General features: G+C 38.1%; 1 protein-coding gene across 5 annotated transcripts; it reads left to right on the top strand.

Annotated features, from left to right (window-relative positions):
- LOC119820300 (zinc finger protein 665-like) lies at positions 1–25,740 on the top strand. 5 transcript variants are annotated; one of them, XM_038338455.1, is made up of 4 exons: positions 1–90; positions 16,399–16,483; positions 19,590–19,716; positions 21,884–25,740. In XM_038338455.1, the coding sequence occupies exons 2-4, from the start codon at positions 16,454–16,456 to the stop codon at positions 24,562–24,564; spliced, it is 2,838 nt and encodes a 945-aa protein (XP_038194383.1). In that variant the 5' UTR covers positions 1–90; positions 16,399–16,453; the 3' UTR covers positions 24,565–25,740. The 5 variants fall into 5 exon arrangements, with proteins under 5 accessions (XP_038194383.1, XP_038194384.1, XP_038194382.1 ...); XM_038338456.1 differs by having other exon boundaries at positions 17–224; positions 16,422–16,483; XM_038338454.1 differs by having other exon boundaries at positions 17–224.
- Positions 25,741–27,839: the final 2,099 nt, after the last annotated feature.

The following is a 27,839-nucleotide window of genomic DNA, read 5'->3' as shown; positions in this document are numbered from 1 at the left end:
GCCAGCAGGAGCCGTACCAAGGAACCAGGCTGAAGAACAGGAAATTCCACCATTCCATGTTGGACTCGGGACCACGGTTGTCTAGACTGGGTAGGGAAGACACTGCCGGGTGTTAGGGGACCGAAAACTCCCCGGAGTCGCGGTCGCCGCGAGGCGTCCTGGGAAAGTCAGCAGTCAGCAGTGCGGTGACGGGAACCGCAGCCGGGGGCCCTGGAACCTCCCAGGTCAGAGGAGCTGCGGGGCTGGGACCCAAGAGGGAAGGGCCCAGGGTTGTGCTCGCTGAGGCTGCTCAGAAGGACACAGCTTTCAAAATTCTGTTGTGGATATCGTTTCATTGTCTGTACTTTTGGGAGCCTATAAACTGATGTTTTATCATGGTTTTTCCCACCTTTACTGTTCCCAGAGTTTTGTTCTAAAATAATTCATACAGTAATCTGGTAGTGTTATTGCCTGCTGTTTGCAAACAAGGTTCCCCTTGCTATTGCGACAATTCCAAAGCTCCTGTAATTTAAATTCATCAGTGCATTTATCTCCCGTTTTCCCATTTGCCTATTCAGGAGAGTAGACTTCTGCCCTGAGGAGTTGGCATTCCCACCGAGCTTTGTCGGTGTTGATCACATGAGGAACCAGTGCAGATTTGATTGTATCAGAAAATACACTTTATCGAGGCCTCCAGTTATGGCTGAAAACATTAACATTTGCTGAGTAAAGTTTTTACTGCCCATCATTCTTTCGAGATATATGCCGTCTAGATGTAAATACTGCATTCAGAAATGTGTCATTATATGTTGTGTTCTCATGCTACATCCTAGGTCCAGGCAAGTGCGTGGTCCAGGCAGTATGCATGCTGTCAGAGTATGTCAGGCCACAGTGTTTTATATTTAAGCATACTTATGAGACAAAATTTTAGAAAGCATCTTTTGAATAATTATTATCACTCACCTGTATCAGAAAAAAAATGTAACCTTGGCTAAAGAAAAGCACTCTGAAAAAGAAAAGAAAAGAAAAGCACTCTGCACATGCACACGTGACCAAACTATTGTATTTTATTTCAGGGTTTCTTGGCATTTAGTGCTGTGACTGTGGGCTTTTTGCAGAAATGGGAATGCCTAGACCCTGTTCACATGGCTTTTTAGCTGAGATCTCTTGTTGTAGAATTGCAGCAGTGTGGATTCTGAGGGTGAGAATAGTTTTCTTGCAGTCTCCCTTGCTGGGCAAACTACTCTGTGTGTGTGAGAGCTGTGTGTGAATGAGTCTCACACCTCAGAGAGTAAAGTGAAATGCTCAGAGGAAAAGAGACGTGTATGTGTGTGCTTGTGAGAGACAGAATTTCTCTTCTTTGGCATGTGTTACACATCAATTATTTTTTATTGATATTTATTGAGCCCCTCCTTTCCTCACCCCTCCCCCACTTCAGTCCTCCCTCAAGGTTCCCATGTTCCCAACTTAATCAGGAGATCTTGTCTTTTTCTACTTTCTACTTCCCATGTAGATTAGATCTATATAAGTCTCTCTTAGTGTCCTCATTGTTGTCTGAGTTCTCTGGGATTGTGGTTTGTAGGCTGGCTTTCTTTGCTTGATGTTTAAAAACCACCTATGAGTGAGTACATGTGATAATTGTTTTTCTGAGTCTGGGTTACCTCACTCAAAGTAATGTTTTCTAGCTCCATCCATTTTCCTGCAAAATTCAAGCTGTCATTTTTTTCTGCTGTGTAGTACTCCATTGTGTGTGTAAATGTACCACATTTTCCTTATCCATTCTTCAGTCTAGGGGCATTTAGGTTGTTTCCAGGTTCTCGCTATGACAAACAAAGCTGCTGTGAACATAGTTGAGCACATGTCCTTGTGGCATGATTGACCATCCTTTGGTCAATATACCCAGAAGTGGTATTACTGGGTCTTGAGGAAGGTTGTTTCCTGATTTTCTGAGAAATCGCCACACTGACATCCAAAGGGGCTGTACCAGCTTGCATTCCCACCAGCAATGCAGAAGTCTTTCTGTTCCCCCACAACCTCTCCAGCATAAGATGTCATCAGTGTTTTTGATCTTGGCCATTCTTACAGGTGTAAGATGGAATCTCAGAGTTGTTTTGATTTGCATTTCTCTGATGACTAAGGATGTTGAACATTTCCTTAAGTGTCTCTCAGCCATTTTAGATTCCTCTGTTGAGAGTGCTCTGTTTAGGTCCGTACTCCATTTTTTTATTGGATTATGTGATCTTTTGGTGTATTTGAGTTCTTTGTGTATTTTGGAGATCAGACCTCTGTCTGATGTGGGGTTAGTGAAGATCTTTTCCCATTCTGTAGGCTATCATTTTCTCTTGTTGACCATGTCCTTTGCTTTACAGAAGCTTTTCAGTTTCAGGAGGTCCCATTTATTAATTGTTTCTCTCAGTGTCTGTGCTGCTGGGGTTCTATTTAGGAAGTCTTTCCCTGTGCCAATGTGTTCAAGTATACTTCCCACTTTCTCTTCTATAAAGTTCAGTGTGTCTGGCTTTATGTTGAGGTCTTTGATCAATTTGGACTTGAGTTTTGTGCATGGTGATAGATATGGGTCTATTTTCATTCTTCTACATATTAATATCAAGTTATGCCAGCACCACTTGTTAAATATGCTTTTTTTTTTCCATTTGATATTTTTTGCTTCTTTGTCCAAAATCTGTTCGAAGATGTGTGGATTGATATCCGGGTCTTCTATTCAGTTCCATTGGTCCTCCTGTCTGTTTTTATGCCAATACCAGGCTGCTTTCAGTACTCTAGCTCTGTAGTAGATTTTGAAGTCAGGATCGTGATGCCTCCAGAAGTTTTTATTGTACAGAATTGTTTTGGCTATCCTGGGATTTTTGCTTTTCCATATGAAGTTGAGTACTGTTCTTTCGAGGTCTTTGAAGAATTTTGCTGGGATTTTGATTGGATTTGCGTTGAGTCTGTCATCAATTATTTTTGTTCATGTAAAGTTCCAGGTGTTTTCTGAAGAATCTCTTTCTCCTGTGCAGTCTCATATTGTCAGTCAGTCCTGCTCACCTGTGAATCAGAACAAAGAGCCCTGGATGTGGAGAAGAGACAGTAGCAAAGGATCCAGGAATGTTAGAGGGACTGAGGAAGGAGTAGGGAAGGGCTCAAGTGACTGTAGCAACAGGGCATTCAGTTGGTTTCACCAGATTCTATTTCATTCAAAATGATTCTAGAGAATTCCACTCAGAATAATCTTAGAATATTCCTATTGTAGATATTCAAAGACTCTGTATTTAAGAATTAATATTCAGAGGCAAATATAATTTAATTTAGTTTTTCATTCTGTCCCTCCATTCATGTCACCAATTGTGTCTTCTTGTCAATATTAAATATTTTCTTTATTATAATTTTAATATAATATTTAGTTAGAACAATTGATACCTTTTGGGTTTTATCTGCTCTTAGGATTTGGAGCATTTTGTAGTTCCTGCAGTTTATCTATCATGGTTTATTTCTCCATTTCCTAATTTAATACAAGCAGGACTTTGATAAGATTTGTTTAATATCTGAATAGAGTATTAAACTCCATCAACATTGTCTTCCCATTGATATCCTCTGTCTTCTCTCTTCATGTAAGCTCTCAGTGTTTTGTATTGCTGTAATTTTAATAATTTTTAATTCACCTTTGGGTTTGAACATTATCTCATAATTTTTAAATTCTTTGTTATTTCTTGTTTTATAAATTTTAGGAAGATATCTCTATTTAAGGAATAACTTGTAGGATTTTGGTATCCAGAATCCTACAAACATCCTTTTATATTTCTTCCCTTGTTTGAGAACCTGCTAGCTGTGAGTCAGTATTCACATATATTATATATTATATTAATGCATATTTAAAATAGAGTCAGATATTAAATATTATACATTTATGTTTATATATTAGATATATACCAAATAACTTATGTTAAACACATAACACTTAATATATATTAAATAAATATCAATTTTTTCTTCAGTATTCATTATGTATTCTCTTTTCTGTGTTCTGTTGATTTCAGCATTCTGGGTTTTTGGAGGAGATACTTTTTAAAACATTGGTTTTAAGTTTGTTTTTTGTTTTGTTTGATTTTTGTTTTGGTTTTTGAGACACATCCTCGGTGTTTATTTCCTGGCTCTTCTGGAACTCTGTAGACCAGGCTTGCCTTGAACTCAAAGATCCTCCTGCCCCAGCCTCTGAATGCTTGTACAACCAGACCATGCTGACTTGCTTTGACATAAGTGTTCCATGACTGGAACACTCTGTTTTAAGTTTGAGAAGACTGGGCGTTTTCTGCTCTTATATGAATGATTGTCTGCAAGTCTCTTTGTCGGTATGGGTTTTCTGTGCTGTTCATGATCATCTTTCTCAACGGTGGATGTTAACGCTTCCCTGCATCACTTTCTATTTTATTCCTACATGTCTGTCATTATTGCTTCATGTGTTTGGAAGCTATTGTGTGAAATGCATTTATATTGCTCCCATAGCTTTCTGGCAAATGAACCATTTGAACGTTAGTTAATATTCTTTGTTTTGTGTGTTGATGGATTTGGCTTTTTCTCTTACCATAATTATGAGCAATGCTCTTCACAGCTAGTTTTAAAAAATATATTTTTTATTCTTACCACTTTTGAAATAAATACTTTTATTGAAAGTATATATTTTGATATTATAGTGTACTTTTTTGAATCTGTATACTACTTTATAATATTTGGTTTAGGGAACATTATCTTCATACATTTCAAGAAGTCACTGAAAGGAAATAGAAACTATTTTGTTAGTTTTTGTCTGTGTTTTATGTCTCTTTTCTGTGTTCCTTTTTTATTGTTAATATTCTGCAGCATATGCAATTCCTTAATAAACTTGATTAACATCTTCTTTATGTTTTCCTTTTTCTTGTTTGGTTGTTCAAGAAGCTGCATGCATACTTTCCTGATAGCTTCAGCGAGTTAGAGTCCCACTGACACTGTGTCTCGTGTTCTTCCTTCTTCATTGTCTTCAGTGTGTGTTATTGTCGAGGACCTTGAGCGTGAACACTAATTAGACAGAGGAGATTTCACTGTAACATTAGATGAGCTTTTTATTTTTTGTAACTAAATGTGTGGAGCATGTACTATGTACATTTTGGCTGTTTTAACTGCTTTTGAGCATGATGTGTTCAGTTCATTTGCTTATTATTGATTACAATATTATTTATTTGCTTTGTGATTTTCCCCCTTTTTAATGTCTAATAAATTCTGGATATTTTTGCTTCATACTATGAAAAGTTTGCTAAGAAATATATACATACTGTAGATGTATATGAAGAAGATATTTCTTCATAATTTTAGTTATTGCCAATTGTGTGCAAGTTCTTAATTGCATGCAATCTTGTTTGTCAGTTCTTGCTCTTGTGTTCCGATAATTTGTTATCTCATTTAGATCACTATGTCTATATATTAATGCATTCCCCACTGTGTGACTCTCCAAATTTCACAATTCATTGAATTGGTCTCAGTTTCATTCTTTCATATGTGGATATTTATTTTTCCTGATACCATTATTTGATGAGGCTGCCTATTCTGTAACATACCTTTTAGGTGTTTTGGTGAAACTCAGATGGTCACAGCTTTTTGGGCTTGTTCTTCATCTGCTGCTCTTATAGATTTGGGTGTCTTCTCTTCTGCCACAGCCATGGTGCTGTTGTTTGTGTGGCTTTTCACTGTCATCAGAAATCATGGCGGAGTTGGCACGAATCAAGCTCTGCTTTATGTTTCTGGGCTTGCTCTGCACTCACAGGGTCTTAGTGCCTCCATGTAAATTTGTAGGATTCTCTTTAATGTATATTTGAAGTTTATTATGTTGAGATTGATTGTTAATGGATTTTGAGTTAACCATATGAATCACTTAACACTCTAATTTTCATAATAATGTGTTATATCATGCGTATGCAAGGTTTTCACCTTCCAATGTCATCATTTCAGTGAACAATTCCACTTCAGAGATCTCTCTTCTCCTTGATTAATTTTTTTCCTTTTTTAAAAAATTACTATTTTTTGTTGAGTTTTAATTAAATTAATTAAATTTAATTTATTAAATAAAGAGAAGCAATAACAGTTCATATGAAGCCTTTCTAACTGCTTGGTTATATAGATGATTAAAAAAAAGTTTTGCCTCCAACTAAGCATTGATAGCGCCCCTTGAGTTCTATTTGTATAAGTTTTTTCATAATCAATGAATATTAATATCTAATAATTGCATCAATTTATTCACTCACTGTTACTTCATCATCCTATGTCCTGTCCTTGGTTGGCCACATTTTTCCCCATTCATCCCCCTTATATTTCATGTATGATTTTGGACAAGTTTGGGCTAGATATCTTAGCCATTGTGTTCTTAATTCCAATTGCCATGTCTTATGGCAAGATTTTTTCATAAGTTACCTCCTCATCTTTCAACTCTTACCAACTTTTGCTTCCTCTTCTGTAATATTCCCTCCATTTCTTTTTAGCTAAATTAAAACTCTATGTTAGAAACAGCTGGGGAAGCCGGGCGGTGGTGACGCACGCCTTTAATCCCAGCACTCGGGAGGCAGAGTCAGGCGGATCTCTGTGAGTTTGAGGCCAACCTGGTCTACAAGAGCTAGTTCCAGGACAGGCTCTAAAAAAGCTGCAGAGAAACCCTGTCTCGAAAAACCAAAAAAAAAAAAAAAAGAAAAAGAAAAAAGAAACAGCTGGGGAGAATATGAACTGATGTCTGGTTACTGTGTCAGGAGCAATATTTTCTTGCTGGATCATAAACCTAAACTGACTCATATACTCTTTGTTGTGCTTAGGTTTTTTTTTATTATTTATTTTGGCTTCTAATAGGGATTTTTTTTTTCATGAAGTCATGATGAAGATTGGTGGAGGAAATTCTGTTCATACTAAGATTTTATGCCTTTGGGGTATTTTTGTTTGTATGTTTTTTGCGTTTGTCCAGACAGGGATTCTCTGTGTAATCTTGGCTGTCCTGGCACTCACTCTGTAGACCAGACTGGCCCTCAAACTCAGTTATCTGCCTGTCTCTGCCTCCCAAGTGCTGGGATTAAAGGAGTGTATTACCATCGCCCAGCTGTCTTTGGTTTATAAGGATTTACTGGCATTGGAGCCTGTAGATTATTGGTTGTATTTTTCTCCAATTACGCTATAAGTGCTTTCCCATGTTGTACATGGTAGATTTCTTTCTAGTCTTCTCTTTTATTCCTCACATGAATTTTATTTTTTCCTGTGTCCCCTTGGTTAATTCATGTCTGATTCTTTTATGCATAATTTTCCTAGTGTCATCTAATGAATGAGGTTATTAATTGAAAGCCCTGTGTTAATGTTTCTACTTTCAAATGTATTTTTATTTTCCATCAATTATAACAGTTATTTTTTTTTCTGAGTGTAACACTATGGTTGACAGTTTTCTTCCATGGTTCCTAATATATCTATCATTCTGTTATCTCCTGACTTCAGAATATGGATAAATATTCATAAAATTGCATTTTCCAAGCCTGTGATTTTACTAAAGTGTAGGGGAAGATAATTAAAAGTAGATGTCCATTGTCACAGTTTTTAGATTTGAGAATAGCATAATAGATATGGGAGATGAGGCAGCTTTTAAGGGACTGTCCTAGGGCAAATTAGTCTAGACTACTGTGCTCTTTTCCTTCTTAAAATTTATTTATTTATTTTGTATACCGTGCTCCTGCTGTGTGTATGTCTGCAGGTTAGAAGAGGGCACCAGATCTCATTACAAATGCTTGTGAGCCACCATGTGGGTGCTGGGAATCGAACTCAGCACCTCTGCAAAAGCAGCCAGTGCTCTTAATCTCTGAGCCATCTCTCCAGCCCCTACTGTGCTCTTCTTTCTTTCTGAACACCAGACATAACCAGCTTGAGATTTGTGTACTGTATACAGTTCATGCTCAAACAAGTGCTAGTGACCTATAGGTGTCCAAGATCTCTGATATTCTTGACCATCCCATTTATTGCTTGGGTCACATGCTCAGCACCCTTTGAATAGAAGTCACTGAGGTGCAAAAATATATCTGTTCAGAGGCATGTCTGTTTTTGAGGAAATAGCAGCTCACAGGTTTTTAAGTTGAAGCCTTGGACAGGGAACTTCATGTTGGAAGCATGTAAAAATCATTTGTTTTTTATCGTCCCCCACTATGGCTTCTTGTCTATTCTCCATGAAGTAGAAAAATATACTTTTAAAGTTGAAGTCATGGACAGAATTAAATCATGGGACACATTCTCCTTCCATATTAAACATTGGTGAATTTGAAGCACAGCATCTGTGACTTGAGCAGGAATTTTTTTTTTTTTTTTTTGGTTTTTTTCGAGACAGGGTTTCTCTGCAGCTTTTTTAGAGCCTGTCCTGGAACTAGCTCTTGTAGACCAGGCTGGCCTCGAACTCACAGAGATCCACCTGCCTCTGCCTCCCGAGTGCTGGGATTAAAGGCGTGCGCCACCACCGCCCGGCGAGCAGGAATTTTTTATGTTCTTTCTGAGAGAGGTGACAGTAGTACTCAAGCTGAATGTCACAGGCAAATGTCACTAAGTGAAGCACCAAGTGAAAATGTCCTGATTTTTATCTTTAAAATTCATGTACTGCCATGCCCACATTTCCTTACCATCCTGACGCTGACCATGAATTCCCCATGCAAGGGATGTTAAATATTGTAAATTCACAACAACATCATAATCATTCCTGGCTCTCAGAATTCTGTTGTACTTATCTTACAGTTGTTGGTGAATTTTTGATGATATCAACTGGCGCTTTTCCTGATGTTTTCATTGATATTATGGTTGTTAGACTAATACAGAAAAATATCCTGGTTGAGGGTTTGCAGTATCTTTTCTTGTTGTTTGTTTGCTTGCTTGTTTTTGTGATTGTTATAGTGATAGTTCATTTGTGTTTTAATAAATAAGCTTGCCTGAAGATCAGAGGGTAAAATTAATCCTCTAGAAGCCAGGCAGTCATAGCTCACGTCTTTAATGCCAGTACTAGGGAGGTGGCGACAAGAGTGATATGGCTTGGTGGAGAGAGGACTATAAAGGGGAAGAGAGAGGAAGTCACTGGAGTATGTGGAGTCTGAGGTTGGTGGGGAGCGTTGCAGGATCACCCCTTTTTTTTGTCTGAGCCTTGGTAGAGATAAGAGCTCTCTAGTGCCTTGGCTGCTTTGTTTTTCTGATCTTCATCTTGAACCCTAATATCTGTCTCTGGCTTTTTATTATTTGTGCTACCTATTGTGGCTATTACAATGATCCTGGAATTTAGAATCATCAATGCTTTCTAACTCTGTGTTTTCTCACTTGAATTTTAAACAGAATGGCCTTTGTACCTGGCTCTCCCCTTTTTCTCCCAACTCCCACCCCAAGAGCTTGCACCATTACCCTCTTATTATTTTTTATCCTATCCATGGTTATCAACATTTCCTTCACATTCTTCCCCCTCTTATCTCATGTATGTTTTGGGTGAGGTTTTACACAGGTAGTCTGGCTCTCCATGTGTTCATAATTCCAACTGCCATGTGATATGACAGTACCAGTTCACACCCCATCTTCCAGACTGTTTTTTTCTGGGGGGGGGGTTTGTTCGAGACAGGGTTTCTCTGTGTAACAACCCCAACTCTCCTGGAACTCGTTTTGTAGACCAGGTTGGCCACAAACTCAGTGCTATCCACCTGCCTCTGCCTCCCAAGTGCTGGGATTACAGGTGTGCGCCACCACCCATCCTCCAGATTTAATAGTCTCCACACCACCTGTAATGGTTCCTGAGATTTGGATGTGGTAAAAGGGGTTTTCCATCTCTGGATATGCATTCATGAGTATCTGAATAAATGTTTTCTGTTGCAAATGACATTCCTTGATTGAGTCTGAAAGCAGCACCAGGCTGATATGAGCAGAACCATTAAAGTTGCAAAATGTCAGGCGTAGATTCTCTCCTACGGCCTGTAACCTTTCCATTCCTTGTCTTTTGGCCAGTATTCATAACAATCTGTATATTTCCATTGTAAAACTGGCCTTAGATCACACAAGAAAGCTTTCTGTTACCTACAAATAGTCTTGGTTGTTTTATACTAATGGCATAATATGCCTGGCTGGTTGACTTTGCAGTACACAGTGTCATTTTCTGTAGACTCTGATCATCTCTCCCAGCAATCTGCAGAATGCATTTAGTGGTTTGTGAATGCTACACCAGGGTTTCTTTTTTATATTTATTTATTTTTTATTAAAAATTTCCATCTCCTCCCCTCCTCCCACTTCCTTCCCCTCTTCTCCACCCACACCCCCACTCCCTCCCTCTCCAGGCCAAAGAGCAGTCAGGGATCCCCCCACTATGGGATTTCCAAGGTCCTCCCAACTACCCCCAGGTCCAGGAAGGTGAGCATCCAAACTGACAAGGCTCCCACAGAGCCCGTCAATGCAGTAGAATCAAAGCCCAGCAACATTGTCCTTGGCTTCTCAGTTAGCCTCCACCGTCAGCCACATTCAAAGAGTCCAGTTTGATCACATGCTCCAACAGTCCCATTCCAACTGGCCTTGGTGATCTCCCATTAGATCTGTCCCACCGTCTCAGTGGGTGAACGCACCCCTTGTGGTCCTGACTTCCTTGCTCATGTTCTCCCTCCTTCGGCTCCTCATTAGGACCTTGGGAGCTCAGTCCAGTGCTCCAGTGTGGGTCTCTGTCTCTATCTCTATCCATCACCAGATGAAGGTTCTATGGTAATATGCAAGATAATCATCAGTTAAACCAGGATTTCAAGACATCTTTAGACACTATAAGTTGTTTGCTGATTTCTCAGCATCTTCTGTTGGAATATAGAAAACCAAGCAATACTGATTGTGGATTTTATATGGCTTCCTGGGACTGTTTTTAGATCTGAGGTTTCTTTTGGAACATGAAAGATTTGGAATTTCAGAATTACATTTCTTGTAACTTGGGACAACTTGCCCTTCTCAGTGTCTTCATTTGAAGCATTGAAAATTTTCTTTCCTTGCTCTGGGTGAAATTGGATGCACTGTGTTGAGTTAGTGTGGAAGGAGTGGACATCCTTGTTCCTTTTTATGATTAGAGCAGAATGATGGTATCTGTCCTCATTCTGTGTAATGTCAGGTTTAGGTTTTTTCTTTTGTATTCATTATACTGAGCTGTTACTTTTCTCCTCATATCTTTAGTTTTATACTGAACAAATGTCAAATTTTCCCACAGATCTTTGATTGATCTATTGACATGATCATATATCTTCTCTCACTGAATCTATGTATTTTGTTCCTTGAATGGATTGTTTTGTGGCTGTTGAAACAGTCCTGCATTTCTTGCATGAAATCATTGCATTCCATTTCCACATTTATCAGAGACAATATCCTGAAAAGTGGTCTGAGTTTTTTTTTCCTATGCTCATATTTTTTCTTGTCATCTGCTTGCTTTGTGTATCAAAATAAAGCAGTTTTGTGTGATGACTTTCTTGCATTCCTTTTCTTTATGTTTCTTGCAGTATTCTCTGTGGAGGATTAGTAGAGTTTTTTCTATAGGAATTAGAAGATTCTGTGCTGAATCTGTTCCGTCCACAGACACTGTTAGAGGAAACACTTACTGTGTCAAGCACAACATTTGCTTAATACCTGTTCTTGTTTCATAATACAGAAGGCTGATTTCTTTCCTTGTTTCTAAAAAAGAACACATCCTTTTCTTTTTCTATTCTGATTTATTTGCATATGACTCTCCACAACACTCCATAAGGTAGCACTGGCGTCATTGACATACATTGCATTGTCTCCTTTTCAATTATATTACATGGAGATTCATTTTCCTATTCAGAAAATGTATAAAAATGTTTTGTATATGTGGGTTTTTTTGCTTTTATTTTTTAACTGCAGTGTCTGCATTGACTCCTTGTATTCTTCTTTGAGTCTGTATCATTAATTTCTACTATGGGATTCCAATGCTCTAAAATCTGCACACCTGTCAGTAAGATGTGCTGTGGAAAGAGGATACATTTCTTCTCTAAATGGTTTATGATGGCCCAACAGGAGTCAGCATCTGCATCAGGAAACTTGGATTAGTACCTGAGTGTTAATTGTGGTGTAAGCCACAGCCTCCAGTCTCTTTCATGTGGTTAATCTGTGAATGCATTGAGAAACAAATCACAAGGTTTGCAGTTGAGCCTAAGGTCCCTAAAGCTTGTGCATATTCTTCTCTGTGGAAAGTTGACCCTATGTGGTGCTATTCTCTGGAAGTTCTTTTTCCTGTTGCATTTCACCATCATTGCTATATTGCTGTCCAATTTCATGTTGCTGTTTTGAATTTCACTTATGTTCTCATGGAACCACCTATAGGGAGGACACATCCTGTTTTTATTATTGCTCTCAGGTTCTTCCCCTTTTGTTAGTTTAAAAATATGAGTTCTCCATGTGTCCTCTGGTATCTTCTGGGTAAGATTAGTAAAACTGTTGAAATATTTTTATTTCCTTTGTCAAAACTGACAATTTATCACCTATTCTGTCATATTATTGTAGTGGCATTTCAATTGTATTTTAATAAATAAAGCTTGCTTGGGGATTGTAACATGAGGGGTGGCTTGTTGGGGTTTCTGTCCTGCCCAGTTCCTACAGCCGGAAAGTCCTCAAAGAAAATCACACAGAGAGTCTGCATTAATTATAAACTGATAGGCCCATTAGCGCAGGCTTCTTATTAGCTCTTGTAACTTATATTAACCCATTGTTCTTATCTATATTAGCTACATGGCTCGGTAGCTTTCTCAGTGGGGCAGATCACATCTTGCTTCTTCGGTCATCTGGGCAGAACTGTAGAGAGAGAGCTTCCTTCTTCCCAGAATACTTTTGTTCTAGCCCCGCCTCTACTTCCCGTCTGGTTGACCTGCCTATACTTTCTGCCTGGCCAATCAGCGTTTATTTAAAACATGACTGACAGAATACAGACAATTCTCCCACACTACTTCCCCCTCTTTTTTTTTTTTTTTAAAAAAAAAAAAAAAAAAAAAAAAAAAAAACAAAGGAAAATATCCATAGTACATTTTTTGGGAATGTGGGTGTAGTATTCCAGGCTACTTCCAGCTGGTTGGGGGTGCTGATAATCTTATGGGGACCTAAAGAAAATTTAGAATTATGGTCAAGTCCTGACTGGAGTATCCTGTGAGTCTTGGTCATCTCAGGCAGCATCTTGAATCTGTTCTAGATGTAGAACTTAGGCATCCAGGCCATCTGTTCCTATCGGAGATTTCTCAGGTGGTCTTCCTTGATCAAACCTGATTTTTCTTAACTCAGAATGAATCCACAGTCTCTTATTTCCTGTGGCAACAAAAGCAAAACCTCTTCTCCAAAGTAACATACCTTTTGACTTCAATTTTGAAGTCAAGGTATTTTCAAAATACCTATCTTGGATTAATTCAGCAGCATTTATAAGCAAATATCTTTTAGCAGCTGTTACTCCTTCCTCAGCATTTAAACAATTCAAAGAGCATAATAACATACAGTATCAAGATTCTCTGTGTATTTTTCATCTTTACGTGGCTTTATTTTAACTTCTATTTCTTTTATTTTTACTTTTTGGATTTTTGAGACAGGTTCTCTGTGTATCTTTGTCCTGGAACTCCCTCTGTAGACCAGGCTGTCCTTGAACTCACAGAGATCCGTCTGTCTCCGCCTACCCAGTGCTGGGATTAAAGGTGTGTGCTACACCACCTTGAAGTCACAGAGGTCAATCTACCTCTGCCCCTTGAAGTCACAAAGGTCAATCTACCTCTGCCTCCCAAATGTTGGGATTAAAGGTGTATACCATCACACCCAACTACTCTCTCTTTCTTTTTTACTTTAAGAACTTAACCTTAAGCCTGCATATATTTTTAACATACTGTAAACCATTTAGAGGTTTTCTTTGTCTTTGAATCTCTCTTTGCTGTATATCTCTCTTTTTCTGACTACATGAGTCTTTAGTTTGCTAAGCAGTGTGGAGAGGATTAAAGCTGTGGTTTTGATGGCTAGATCCAGCCCATTTCTTAGCTTTCTGAGACTTCAGCCTCATGGCTGAGGTACCGGCTGTAGCCACGTTTATTGCCACAATTCTAGCGTTTCAAGGTCCTTGCCACCAAGCAAGCTGCAACAGTGTCCACAAACAACACTCAAATGCTCCGTAGTTGGACTGCCTGCCTGAAAGAGTCACTGAGTTTGCCCTGGCAGGACAGCCCAGAAAGCTGGCATTTTAAAACAAAGCGGCTTTTTTCCTGCTACGGCTGAAAACTAAAAAGCATGCATTCAACTTTTCATCAACACCATTTAAGTGTTTCATGGCAAGACCTTTTAAAGGAGCTGTAAGGTTTTACAGCTAAAGCTGAGTTAGGAAGCCTCTCTTAAATGAGAGCGCTTGCTTGCCTCTAGCAAGCAAAACAGCCCTGAGAAATTGCTGCTACCAAGAAGCCATGCTTTACTCTATTTTTTCCCAAGCTTTCTCAGGCTTTCTGTGGATGTAGAAGGAGCGGCGGGCTGTGTCCCGCCACCCGGCTAGCTTTACCCAAAATAATTACACGGAAACTGTATTCTTTTAAAACACTGCCTGGCCCATAGTTTCAGCCTCTTATTGGCTAATTCTCACATCTTCCTTTAACCCATATTTAGTAATCTGTGTAGCACCACAAGGTGTGGCTTACCAGGAGAGATCTTAACCTGCGTCCATCTCGGAGAGGAGAAGCATGGAGACTCACTATGGCGACTGCCTGAAGCGTCTCCCCAACCCTGCTACCCAGCATTCTGTTCTGTCTACTCCGTCTACCTAATTTTCTGTTCTCTTAAAGGGCCAAGGCAGTTTTCTTTATTAATTAACCAATGAAAGTAACATAGACAGATAACTCTCCTCCATCATGTGGATACAGTTATCCACGTGGGTGCCGTTCTGTAACATGAGGGCCGACTTCTTGGGGTTTCTGTACTGCCCCACAGCCAGCAAGCCCCAAAGAAAATTGCACAGAGGTCTCCATAAGATTATAAACTGATTGGCCCATTAGCTCAGGCTTCTTATTAGCTCTTGTAGCTTATAGTAACCCATTGTTCTTATCTATGTTAGCCACATGGCTCGGTACCTTTCTCAGTGGGGCAGGTCACATCTTGCTTCTTCGGTGGTCTGGGCAGGAGTCAGAGGAATGGGCTTCCTCCTTCCCAGAATACTCCTGTTCTTCTCACCCCACTTCCTGCCTGGTTTACCCGCCTAAACTTCCTGCCTGGCCAATCAGCATTTATTTAAAACATATTCGACAGACAATTCTCCCATACCAGAGGATCAGGGAAGTAAGATAGCCACACTGGTCAGCCTTCCAGCCAGACAGTGGTAATGTACCTTTAATCCCAATAGCTTCATTAATTGCCATAGAAACCGGGCAGTGCATGCCTTTAATCCCAGTGGTGAACACCTTTAATCCCAGAAGTAGAGAGCATTATAAATTGGGAATAAACAGCTCTCAGACACAGTCTCATTCTGATGTTCGTAGAGGCAGGAGTGCTGTTTTGGACTGAGGTCAAGGTAAGAGTCAGTGGTTGGCTGCTTTGCTTTTTGGATCTTCAGGTTGAATCCCCCTCTCTCTCTCTCCTTCTCTCTCTCTCTCTCTGAGTTTTTATTAATCGTGCTTCATATTATAGATTTTAGAGTTGCAAGCTGATTTTCATTTTATTGTCTTATTTTGTTGATGAAAGCATGAATATTCTAGATTCATTTAGTGGTCATTCTTTCGGCTTACCTCATTGAATACGTTTTGAATTTTTAGTGTAATTGATAAATATCTGTGGTTGGTTCTGAGAGAGTTTGGTTTTTCATTTACATGGATTCGTTTTCAACTATTGTTTAAATTTGGTCATAAGAAATTTGCAGCTGCCTGTTATTTCAATGTGAGGGAAACAAATAGAGCAGTTCCTGCAAATCATGAGGGATCAGCGTAGGATTGGTCCATTTCATCACCAGGTATCATCAGTATTTTTCCTCCAGATTGAAATAGTGATTTACTGTGTTTGTGTTTTGGACATGGTAGTTACTCCTTAGCTATTTTCTATGATAAATGTCTTATTTCCTGTGTTGTCCTTCACAGTTTCTCTCTGAGTTTTCTATGTATACTTTGTCTGCAATTATCAGCTGCAGTGCTTCTTGAGTGCAGAATCTGTGTTATTTCAAAGTTTCTTCCAGTGAACTTCCCTCTGAATTTTAAGAGCCCATGTTTCTGGGTGCAATGATACACTCAAAGTATATCCTTCCATGTTCCCCTCTCTGTAGGAATGTTGTGAAGTCCTTTAGTATCTTTTGGGGGTTTGGTAGTCTTACCTGTTTTGGCATCATCTGTAACATTGTGTTAATTTTAGCTATGTATTTTTGATATGTTGGTGTGAAATGTCAAGAAAAGTTCTGGTGTTTGCTCCAGAGACAGAAACTGAGAGAAGACCAACAGGAAGAATGGATGATTGTTCTGCAAATGTACCCCAGGTAAGTGTTATATCTGCATTTCTTTGAAAATTGTTTTTATTATTGAAATTATGTGAGCCTTTATTTCTTTTCCTATTATATTGTCATATCTGTTAGGGTTTCTCTTACTGTGAGGAGACACCATGACCACAGCATCTCTTATAAAGGAAAACATTTAATTTAGGGCTAGTTTACAGGTTTAGAGGTATAGACCTTTATTGTCATGGCAGAAAGCATAGTATTATGCAGTCTGACATGGTGCTGGAGAAGAAGCCAAGAGTTCTACATTTGATCAGCAGGTAGAAGGAAGGGAGACAGGACCAGATTTGAGCTTCTGAAAACCTTATAGCCTACCCCCAGTGACATATATCCTCTAACAAGGCCACACCTACTCCAAAAGAAGCCACACCTCCTAATAGTTCTGCTCCCTGGTGACAAAGCATTCAAATCTATGAGCCTATGGGGCCATTCCTATTCTAGTCACTACATTATCTAAAGTGTTTATTTTCTAGTGTTCTTTTTTTCATTTTCTTTTCTGATTATCAAGATTAGGTCCTTAAATCTTTCAGCTCTGTATCACATTTTTATCCCATTGTAGCCTCCCTTGGTTATTTCAATGAGGACATATTTTTTTAAGGGTTAAGACCTATAATACTGAAAGAGATTCTATTGTAATTGATGATCAAAAAACTATATTGAGGACCATTTCCTATACAGGATGAACTTGTATTCTTATATGTTAGCGAGGAAGTAAGGTTTCATGTTCAGCATAGATTTCCTGTCAGGTTTAATCAATTTTCCAAAGCCAGGTTTCTGAAAGTAGCCATGCAAGTACAAGAAACTTTGACTGACATCACTAAGCAATTTATGGAAATGTAGAATTAAAAGAGACACTCTGTCATGAATCCTAGTACTAAATATTTCAACACCTCATAAAGCACAGATAGTAGAAGGAATGTGTGTCTTATTCTTGCCATTAAAAACTAATGTTTTATGAGGAGATGCAAATTTCAATATACTAGATTTTCTTTTACATTTGATGTCACACAATGATGATGGATGTTGACACCTGACATCTTTTCATTTCAAGAGAGATCCTGTTCATATCATTCCCTTGATAAAAAAAAAATGTGCAGTGCAAAGTTCTCAGTACACAAAATAGTATTTTCTCTTTTACTTTTATTTTATTTTTCAGACAGGGTATAAATAATATTGTCTCTACCTCTATATTGCATCATGTTCAATATATCAGTAAGAATTTTCTAAAGAACATTGACTTGGTGCTGTGTATATGCCATCAATTTTTATATGTCAATGAATGTCCCTTGTACTGATTTCACTCTCTCTTTTGGAGGAAGAAGGTTTGTTCCCCCAACCCCAAGTGTTTTCTTTTCCTAGAGCTATAGTATAAGTATATTAAGTATGTAGAGACTTTGAAGAATTGTTGCAATGGACAGGTTTTCTTCTCATTCTTTAAAAATATTTTAAGTATGTGAGTATTTATCTGCATGTTTTCCTACACGATGCCTGTGGACCCCTAACACTTGGTACTAAAGTCAGGTACTGTACTGAGATGCCCTGTGTGTAGAGAGAATGAAATACTATTTCCTGCATGAATAGCAAAAGTCCTTTATTTCTGAGTCATCTTTCCAGCCCCCCAAGATTTACATTTGTGGTACACACTTAATATAGAGCCAGTTTATATCCCTGTGTCTTCTATTTTAGGGAAAATGAAGGAGAAATCATAAATGATTCTTATCTATGCAACCCAGAATCCTGTTAGACAGTTCAGCTCAAACGCTGAAGAAAAGAATAGAGTTGAAATTTGAAGATTGAAATTGTCAAGTGTCCCAATTCATGAGCAATAATATAGTCAAAACTAATAGATAATTAGAATAATTCCCACACACTTAATACCTTCATTTCAAACACAGAAAACCTTTTACTTTATCTTAATGTATTGTCACATACAATGTTTATTTGTAAATATTTTTCTCATCCTGTAGTAAAACATTGTTATTATCTGTATTGGGTGTGTCTGCTTTTAGAAATATCTGGATAATATTAACATTGTCTATGGCAGATTTTTCTATTTCATGACTGCAAATATTTTCATAAATAACTTCAGAATAGTTGATTCTATGAGTTGTTTGGAATGTTAGATGTATACACTGAGGTTATACTCTTTACTATTTAAAGAAAAATCTTTAACTTAATTCATCCATGAATTTTGCATTCCATATTCTACCTCATTGTTCTAGAAAGCATGCAACTTTATAACGAGGGCTCAGGATCTGAACTGAGAATGTTAGAATAGAGTCATATGAGGCCTAACTGCAAAGAGACAGCATCCAATTTGAGCAAGATTGAGAGTTGTAGAATTTAGAAGCTTTTTTGCTCATCCTAACTTTTTCTTGTGAGATATGACTGTGTGAACATCTTTGATTTCAAAGCAGCATTTGTAAAGGTACATTCTTGCATCTAGACTTTAAGTGTGTATCTTATATTACTTACAAATTTGATGGTTGTGGTACTATTTTGCTATCATGTTTTCACAGTGATGAAATACAATATAGAGTATGAGTACTGTAGAAAGTATCTTTTATTAAAATTAACTTTCAGTTTTATCTTATTGCGTTTGTATATTTGGCTGAATAAATGTGTGAATGCTGTCTGTGTCTCCTGCCTTTATAATTTAGTAGAGAACATTGGATAGTATGGAACTGGAAAGGGGCCGTCTGGGTCCTGGGAGTCAAACTATGGTCCTCTGGGAGAGCAGCCAGTGCTCTTAACTTCTGAGTCATCTCTTTTTTTTTTTTTTTTTTTGAGACAGGGTTTCCCTGTAGTTTCTAGAGCCTGTCCTGGAACTAGCTCTTGTAGACCAGGCTAGCCTCGAACTCAGAGATCCGCCTGCCTCTGCCTCCCGAGTGCTGGGATTAAAGGCGTGCACCACTACCGCCCGGCTCTTCTGAGTCATCTCTGTAGCACATTTAGAAAACTAGTGTTTGACTAATAGTCATAACTCACCTGTATCACAAAATATCTCTAACTTTTTAGGTGTCTTTTACCTAGGAAAGCATTTTGTCCAGCAGTTCATGGTAAATGTTTAATTAATTATTCATTACAGGGTCTGTTGACATTTGAGGATGTGGCTGTGGACTTCTCCCATGAGGAGTGGGAATGCCTGGACTCTGCTCAGAGGGCTTTGTACGTGGATGTGATGTTGGAGAATTACAGCAATCTAGTCTTTATAGGTAAAAATGCTCTTCTTGTAGAATTCCTGGTTTATCATTTTTATTTACCTACTTGTATGTATGTAAACTCCCTGAACTGTATAGAGACACAGAAATAAAGGAAATACTGGTTTTCAATATAATCCTTTACATTTCTATGTTCTCTGGAAGAGTAACGAATGCTAGATACTGCTGATTCTCTCCAGCCCTCTTTCTTGTTTTTAATGAAAACCTCAAAGTTCAAAGACAATTGAATATTTAGGGCAAGGACAGATATTACAGTATACTGTGTAATTTTTTATTTACTATTGAATTAAACTATTCTCCTATTTCTGAGTTATAAAAAAGGAGAATTTTGTTTGTTTGTTTGTTTTTAATACAGCCCAGTCCCAGTTTCCTCTCCTTTTTTTCCTTCCATCTCCCCCAGTCTCCCTTCTCCCTCAGATCCAGTCATTTTTTTTTCATTTCTTTTCAGAAAGGAGCAAGCCTTCCAGAGATCTCAACACAGTATAACTAGATGCAATAAGATTATACATAGCAGGGCATTAGTTCATACCCCTTTAATCCCAGCACTCGGAAGGCAGGGGCTGGCAGATTTCTGAGCTCAAGTCCAGCCTGGTCTACAGAATGAGTTCCAGGACAGCCAGTGCTACACAGAGAAACCCTGTCTTGAAAACAAAAACAAATAAAGAAAGTAAGGCTAGACACAGTTCCTGTCCTTAAAGGGTCCAGTAGGACAAAAGCAGTCAAAAGAGTCAGAGGTGCCCCCACTCACTAGTAGGAGTCCCACAAAAACACCAGGCTAACAGCTGTAACATATGTAGAGGACCTAGAACAGACCCGTGCAGTCTCCATGATTGCCCTTTCAGTCTCTGTGAGCACCTATCAGCCCTACCTAGATGATGTCTGTAGGCTGTGTTTTCCTAGTGTCCTCAACCTCTCTGACTCCCCCACTTATTCTCTTATTCCTTGGAGTTCGCTGTGCTCCAAGGGGACAATCTAATGGAGATCTCCAATTTGAACTCTGTGTAATATTAGCTGTGGGTTCTTCATCTGCTCCTGTCGGATGCTGCTAGTAGCCGCTTTGATGACAATTGGACTAGGCGCCAATGTATGAGTGTGTAAGAATATCATTAGAAATAATTAATTTGAATTTTTTCCAGCATAGGTCTTTTGACTATCTAGCCTCAGGTTACTGGTTATCCATGGACTTCATTTCATGGTGAGGGCCTCAAATTTGACCAGTCATCGGTTGGCCCCACTCACAAAATCTGCACCTCCATTACCCCAGTACATCTTACAGGTGGGATAGATTGTAGGTGGAAGGTTTTGTGCCTGATCTGGTGTCCCAGTCCCATCATTTTAAGCCTTACCCGGTTACAAAGGATGGCTAGTTCAAACTCTGAATCCTTTCTTTCTAGGAGTTCTCTCTGGGGTCACCCTCACACAATCCTGGGAGCTACTTCTGTACTAGAGTTACACATACACATCACACGTACCAGTGTCCTACAATTCCAATTATCTCTCCCCATATTCTCTTCCCTCCAAACTGATCTCTCCTGTTTTGCATTTCCACCCACCACCATTCCACTCTCAGTATTCATTCTATTTTCCCTTCCCAAGGAAATCCACGCATCCCACTTGGAGATCCCTTAAAAAGAGAGGTTTTAAATTAAAGAAAGATTTTTGGAGATGAACTTGTTGTTTTTGTTTATTTATTTGTTTGAGATGTGGTCTCTATATTTAGTCTTGACATGGTTTTAATCATAGCAATAGGGAGGAAGAAACAAGAGGTGAGTTTCATTCTAGCCTGGGTTACAAAGTGAGTTCCTAACCAAAGAAGGCACATGATGTAACTGCGTCTCAGAAACATACAACAAGAACATAGGGAATCTTATGTGATCCTTCAGAGAGCTCCTTTCTCAGAGTTCATTATTGCTCATTCTTTTCTACAAAGTTTAGAAACCTTGTAGAAGGTTTAGAAAAGAGTGAAAAGGTTATTAGCCTTCCTTGCAATTTGAGTGGAGGTTCTTTTGAGCTTCCATATAATGGTAGTTAAATGCAGAGGACATTTGCTTGAAACTCTGTTTTTAAGAATTGTTAGTTTACCTTTCTTAGAGAATTTCCGTTATTGAATCTGTTATTCATGAATCAATTGCTATAATTCTTAATTGTGTTAATTTTCCAGACAACCATCACATGTGTGTTGAATATCAGGACCTTCACCTTTGCTCAAAGCATAATGTCCATCATCACGTGAATAGGCAAAGAAGTGAGAACATAGAAGAAGAACCCTCCAACTGTGAGGACTGTGTAAGCTGCTTAAATTTCTATTCCAACATCAGTCAAAATCAACAAATCTGTGCTGGAAAGGAAGAACAAAAAAATACCGAGAATGATAACTCTTTTGACTCTAATCATAAATTCACACTGAAAGAAATCCACAGTGGAAAGGAACCACAGCAATGCCAGAAATGTGAAAAATGCTTCAAGACATACTCAATTCTCAGTAGATATAAAGGTTCTCATATAGAAGAGAAACCTTATAAATGTACAGAAGATAGCAATATCTTTCTGCATTTACCACAACTCAAAGTACATAACAACATCCATTATCGAGACAAACCCTACAATTGTATTGAAAATAGTAAGTGCTTTTATAATTCATCAGAGTTTAAAAGATATTACAGAATCCACACTGGAGAGGAAACTTACAGATTTACTGATTATAATTGCTTCATTTGCTGCTCAGATCTTGAAAAACATCAGAAAATTCATAGAGGAGATAAGTCTCATGAATGTAAGCAGTGTAGTAATTTTTACATATTGTCACACCTTGAATACCATGATAGAAGCCATAGTGGAGAGAAACTTGACAGATTTAATGAATGTGACAAATCCCTTTCCATTGCCTCAAGTGTTAAAACAAATCAGAGGATTCACACAAGAGAGAAACCTTACAAATGTACTGAGTGTGATAAAGCATTTATTCAGAAAGCTAAACTTAAAGCCCATCAAAGAATTCATACAGGAGAGAAACCTTACAAATGTAGGGAATGTGGCAAATGCTTTACTCAGCAGACACATCTAAAAACCCATCAGAAACTTCATACAGGGGAGAAGAATTACAAATGTAGTGAATGTGACAAATCCTTTTCTCAGAAAGACCATCTTAGGAGACATCTGACAATTCATACTGGAGAGAGGCCTTATAAATGCACTGAATGTGGGAAAGCTTTTGCCCGTACTTCATACCTTAGATTGCATCAGAACATTCATACAGGTGTGAAGCCATACAAATGTGTTGAATGTGGCAAATGCTTTACTAGTAGTTCATCTCTTCGATTGCATCAGAACATTCATACAGGTGAGAAACCTTATAAATGTAGTGAATGTGACAAATTTTTTACCAGTAGTTCATATCTTAAATTGCATCAGAACATCCATAAAGGTGAGAGACCCTACAAATGTAGTGAATGTGGCAAAGGCTTTATTCAGAAACAGCAGCTAAGAAGACACCTGACAGTTCATACAGGAGAGAAGCCTTATAAATGTAGTGAATGTGACAAATGCTTTTCAGTTGCTTCAGATCTTAGAAACCATCAGAAAATTCATGCAGAAGAGAATCCTTACAAATGCAGTGAGTGTAAGAAGTGCTTTAGTAGTAGTTCATCTCTTCGACAGCATCAGAAATTTCATACAGGTGAGAGACCTTACAAATGTAATGAATGTGGAAAAGGTTTTATACAGAAACAACAGCTAAGAAGACACCTGACAGTTCATACAGGAGAGAAGCCTTATAAATGTAGTGAATGTGACAAATGCTTTTCAGTTGATTCGGATCTTAGAAGCCATCAGAAAATTCATGCAGAAGAGAATCCTTACGAATGCTGTGAATGTAAGAAATTCTTTAGCAGTAATTCATCTCTTCGACTGCATAAGAGAATCCATACAGGTGAGAAACCTTACAAATGCAGTGAATGTGACAAATCCTTTATTCAGAAGCACCAACTTAGGAGACATCAGACAAATCATACAGGAAATAGGCCTTATAAATGTAGTGAATGTGAAAAATCCTTTAGCAGTAATTCATCTCTTCAATTGCATCAGAACATTCATACAGGTGAGAGACCCTACAAATGTAGTGAATGTGGCAAAGGCTTTATCCAGAAACAGCAGCTAAGAAGACACCTGACAGTTCATACAGGAGAGAAGCCTTATAAATGTAGTGAATGTGACAAATGCTTTTCAGTTGATTCGGATCTTAAAAGCCATAAGAAAATTCATGCAGAAGAGAATCCTTACAAATGCAGTGAGTGTAAGAAATCCTTTACCAGTTGTTCATCTCTTCAGTTGCATCAGAGGACTCATACAGGTGAGAAACCTTACAAGTGCAGTGAATGTGAGAAGTCATTTGCCAGTGGGTCCTATCTGAGAATACATCGGAAATTTCATACAGGAGAAAAACCTTACAAATGTGGTGAATGTCAGAAATCATTTACCACTGGCTCATATCTTAGATTGCATCAGAAAATTCATAGAGGTGAGAAACCTTACAAATGTAGTGAATGTGGCATATCCTTTGTCAAGAAACAACTTCTAAAGAAACATCAGAAAATTCATACTCGGGAGAAACCTTATGAATGCAATGAGTGTGGCAAATGCTTTAGCCTGAAATTCAAACTTAGAGAACACCAAAGAATTCATACAGGAGAAAAACCTACAATTGTAATGAATGTGGCAAACGCTTTATATGGAAATGACGACTTCGAACCCATCAGTGAATTCATACAGGAGAGAAACCTTACAAATGCAATAAATGTGACAAATATTTTACCAGTGGATCATATCTTAGAGTACATCAATTAGTTCATACAGAAGAGAAACCTTACAAATGTAGTGAAAATGAGAAATCCTTTACTACTGACTCATATCTCAGATAATTCATAGAGGTAAGAAACTTTACAGTGTGTTGCATGTGGCAAAGACTTTATTTTACACTCACATCTAATAAAACAACATAAAAAAATACATACTGTTGAGAAAAGTTGCCAAAGTAAGTAATGTGGCATGTGCTTTATCCAAGCTATATCCTTAGGTACTACTAGAGGGTCTTCACTAGTGAATCATTGTGAACACGAGAAACTTGTGAAAGCCTTTAAGCAATGTTCAACTCTTAGTAAATATCAAAAAGTTTATACTGAAGAAAAATCTGAAAATGTGACAGTGTGGAAAAAATTCTTCATAACATACTTTTTTAACTTCAAATATTTCATAATGAATACAAAATGGAGAAACCTGAGTAATATGCTGTTATGTAGGTATTTCCTGTACAGTAAAGCATTCTTTCCTGAAAGGAAGCTGATTAAGACAGGAAGTAAACCACTCAATAGCTTCAAGAAGTTCCTGAATTTGACAGGGTTCACTCCTGTAAAATTGGTGTTTAACTCCCGAAACACCAATCATGTTCCTTAGATAAGGCTTAAACGAATTGAGCCAGGAAGATAGGGCAACCTTTAACCTGTGGGTACGTCTGCAGATGGGCAGCGTGTTCCCGGTGTCTAGTGTTCATAATCTATGTTGAAGTTTCATGATGGTAATTACCTTTAAGTCCCTTTTGTCCTTATAAATGGCTCTTCAGTAGCCATATTTTTCTTTGAGCCACAAGCTCACAAATAATGACACAGAGACTTACTACTTTTGGAACCTCTGCTTATACCTTAGGTTTTTTCCTAACAAGCTCTTATACCTTAAATTATTTCATATGTTTAGTCTACATGCTACCATGTGGCTTTTTTTTCCCTTTCATTCTGTATCTCTAAGTTGTTCTGAGTCTCGTTAACATCTTCTCCATATGCCTAGATTTATCTCCAGTTCCTTTCTTTTCCTGGAAGTTTCACCTATTCTCCTTGCCACACTATAGGCCATTTAACTTCTTATTAAACCAATTATAATAACACATCTTTGCATAGTGTATTCAAATATTTTGCAACATTCCTCCATATTCCTGTAATTAATCCAATTAAACTCATTGGTTTAACAACATGAGTTTCAGTGGCATCCATATTTGTTTCTGTTGTTAGTCCCCATTTGGGTGGTTAGTTGCATATGTATTTTACATTTACCCAGGAAATGACTCTCATGCAACATGTGCTGACCCTATTTATCAAAATTGCGTGTACACCAGAAAAATGAGGAAGTATTTGAGTCAACTATTCTAGGGAAGATTGTTGGTGCTCACTGCTCCAGGCTTACTGCCATAGTAGTACCTGGTCTAGTTAATGGAGCTCAACACAGACAGAACATACAGGCTTATGGAGCCTTAGAGGGGAGGCTGCTTTCTTTGCTTTCAGGGAGAAGAGAGAGCAGTCTGCAAAGGGGCAAATGAAACTATGTCTGTAAAACTGTCAGAGACATATTATAAACTGGGCTGTGTCTATGCATGCCTCTAAATGCTTAGACCCTGTGATTCAGTTATGCTCCAATGAACCTCCGAACACTAGTGCATGCCCATGAGCAAATATTGAGCATCATTGTATCCTTGTTTCCTCTTTTACCTTAGAAATTCTAGTCTACAAGCCACCCCAAAACAATTGAATTTAAACTTTTTGTTAAGGCTTTTCAGTAACCATAATATTGTAGACATAACCAGAAAATTCATCATGAAATTAATCTCAAGAAAATGGCTTTAGTAAAGACTTACTTTCATTTTCATGTGTGAGTTGATCCATACAAATATGAGTAAATTACGAAACAGATGACCTGTGAAAAAGACAATGTATACATGCTCATATTATACCTTAGAAATCCTTAGAAATGTGCCTGAAGATCATTTTGAAGTACTGAGAAAAGATGGGAGAGTACTTATTCCAACTCTGAAGCACTATATTAGAATATTGATATTAAAAATAGTGAGATTCAGACATTTTAGACTTAGGCCAAGAAATATGTTGCAGTGTATTTAGCCATACCATTATATAAATGGTTCAGGGATTTCAGTACAAGAAGGTAGCCATCTAATGGAAACATTGTTTATTAACATTAAGGTGTTCTCATTATTGCTGTTTGTTGAAATGTGAACTGAAATAGTACATCTTGTAGTATGGTTACTGACTGGGCAGAGAGTGAATCTTGGTGCACATGTGAGTGCTGAGAATTTAACCACCAAGATACAGGAGGGGGAGACAAACAATCAGGGCTTGAAGATAAGATGGGAACTGGACCACTCAATCAAAGAAATGAAAACACAAACTTGAGTTACTATTAGACTTACTGAGTGTTTCATTTTTTACTTCACATTGATGTTTCTATTATATCCAGCTCTGATCTAAGCTGATAGCAAGCATGTATGGTGGTGGTAAAGAGCAGGTCCATGGCAGCCTGAGAGAGGGAGAGCTATATTGAAGGCAGACTAAGCCAAAGTCAGAAGTGGATTGGGAAACTGAATAGTGAGAGAGGAAGTAGTGGCAAGAGCTGCTTATGGAGGTATATATTCAGCATAGCACAGAGAAATTTGTTCACCCATGTTTACTTCAGAAATATTCAAAATATCAAGATACTGAAGTAGTTTCGATGCCTATAAAAATTTTGGTGTTTTTTTTTTTTTTCTGTAAAAGATACTATCTTCAACAAATGGTGCTGGTCAAAATTGATGACTGCATGTAGAAAAATCCAAATAGATCCATATTTATCACCCTGCCTGGATCAATAACCTTAAAATAAGACCAGATACATTGAATCTGATAGAAAAGAAAGTGGGAAATAGCCTTGATCTCATTGGCATGGAGAAATTGGCTGTATATATGAGCGGAATATGGATAGCACAGGCACTAAAACCCAACAATAAATTGTATCTCAAGAAACTGATTAGCTCCTATATGGCAAAGGATACCATCATTCAGAAAGGAGACAGTACAGTATGGGAAAAGATTTTAACCAACCCCTCATTGGACAGAGGGGCTGTCTTAGGATTTCTATTGCTGTGAAGAAATACTATGACCATGGCAACTCTTACAAAGGAAAATATTTAATTCAAGTGGTGACTTTCATTATAGAGGTTTAATACATTATGGTGAGAAACATGGTAGAATGTAGGCAGACATGGTGTTGTCTGCATCGATCAAAGACAACAGGGAGTGAACTGT

The sequence above is a fragment of the Arvicola amphibius genome, chromosome 8 (genome assembly GCF_903992535.2).
Source record: "Arvicola amphibius chromosome 8, mArvAmp1.2, whole genome shotgun sequence".
NCBI classification, from domain to species: Eukaryota; Metazoa; Chordata; class Mammalia; order Rodentia; family Cricetidae; genus Arvicola; species Arvicola amphibius.
Note: the sequence above shows the minus strand (reverse complement) of the source record. Positions and strands in the feature narration are given on the sequence as shown.

What these genes read in the sequence shown, in the direction of transcription:
- LOC119820300 (XM_038338452.1), top strand. Translation starts at nt 57, where the DNA reads ATGTTGGACTCGGGACCACGGTTGTCTAGACTGG. An exon ending in ACCACGGTTGTCTAGACTGG is followed by an intron (nt 91 to 16,421) that starts GTAGGGAAGACA and finishes TGTTTGCTCCAG; the next exon opens with AGACAGAAACTGAGAGAAGA. An exon ending in GTTCTGCAAATGTACCCCAG is followed by an intron (nt 16,484 to 19,589) that starts GTAAGTGTTATA and finishes TATTCATTACAG; the next exon opens with GGTCTGTTGACATTTGAGGA.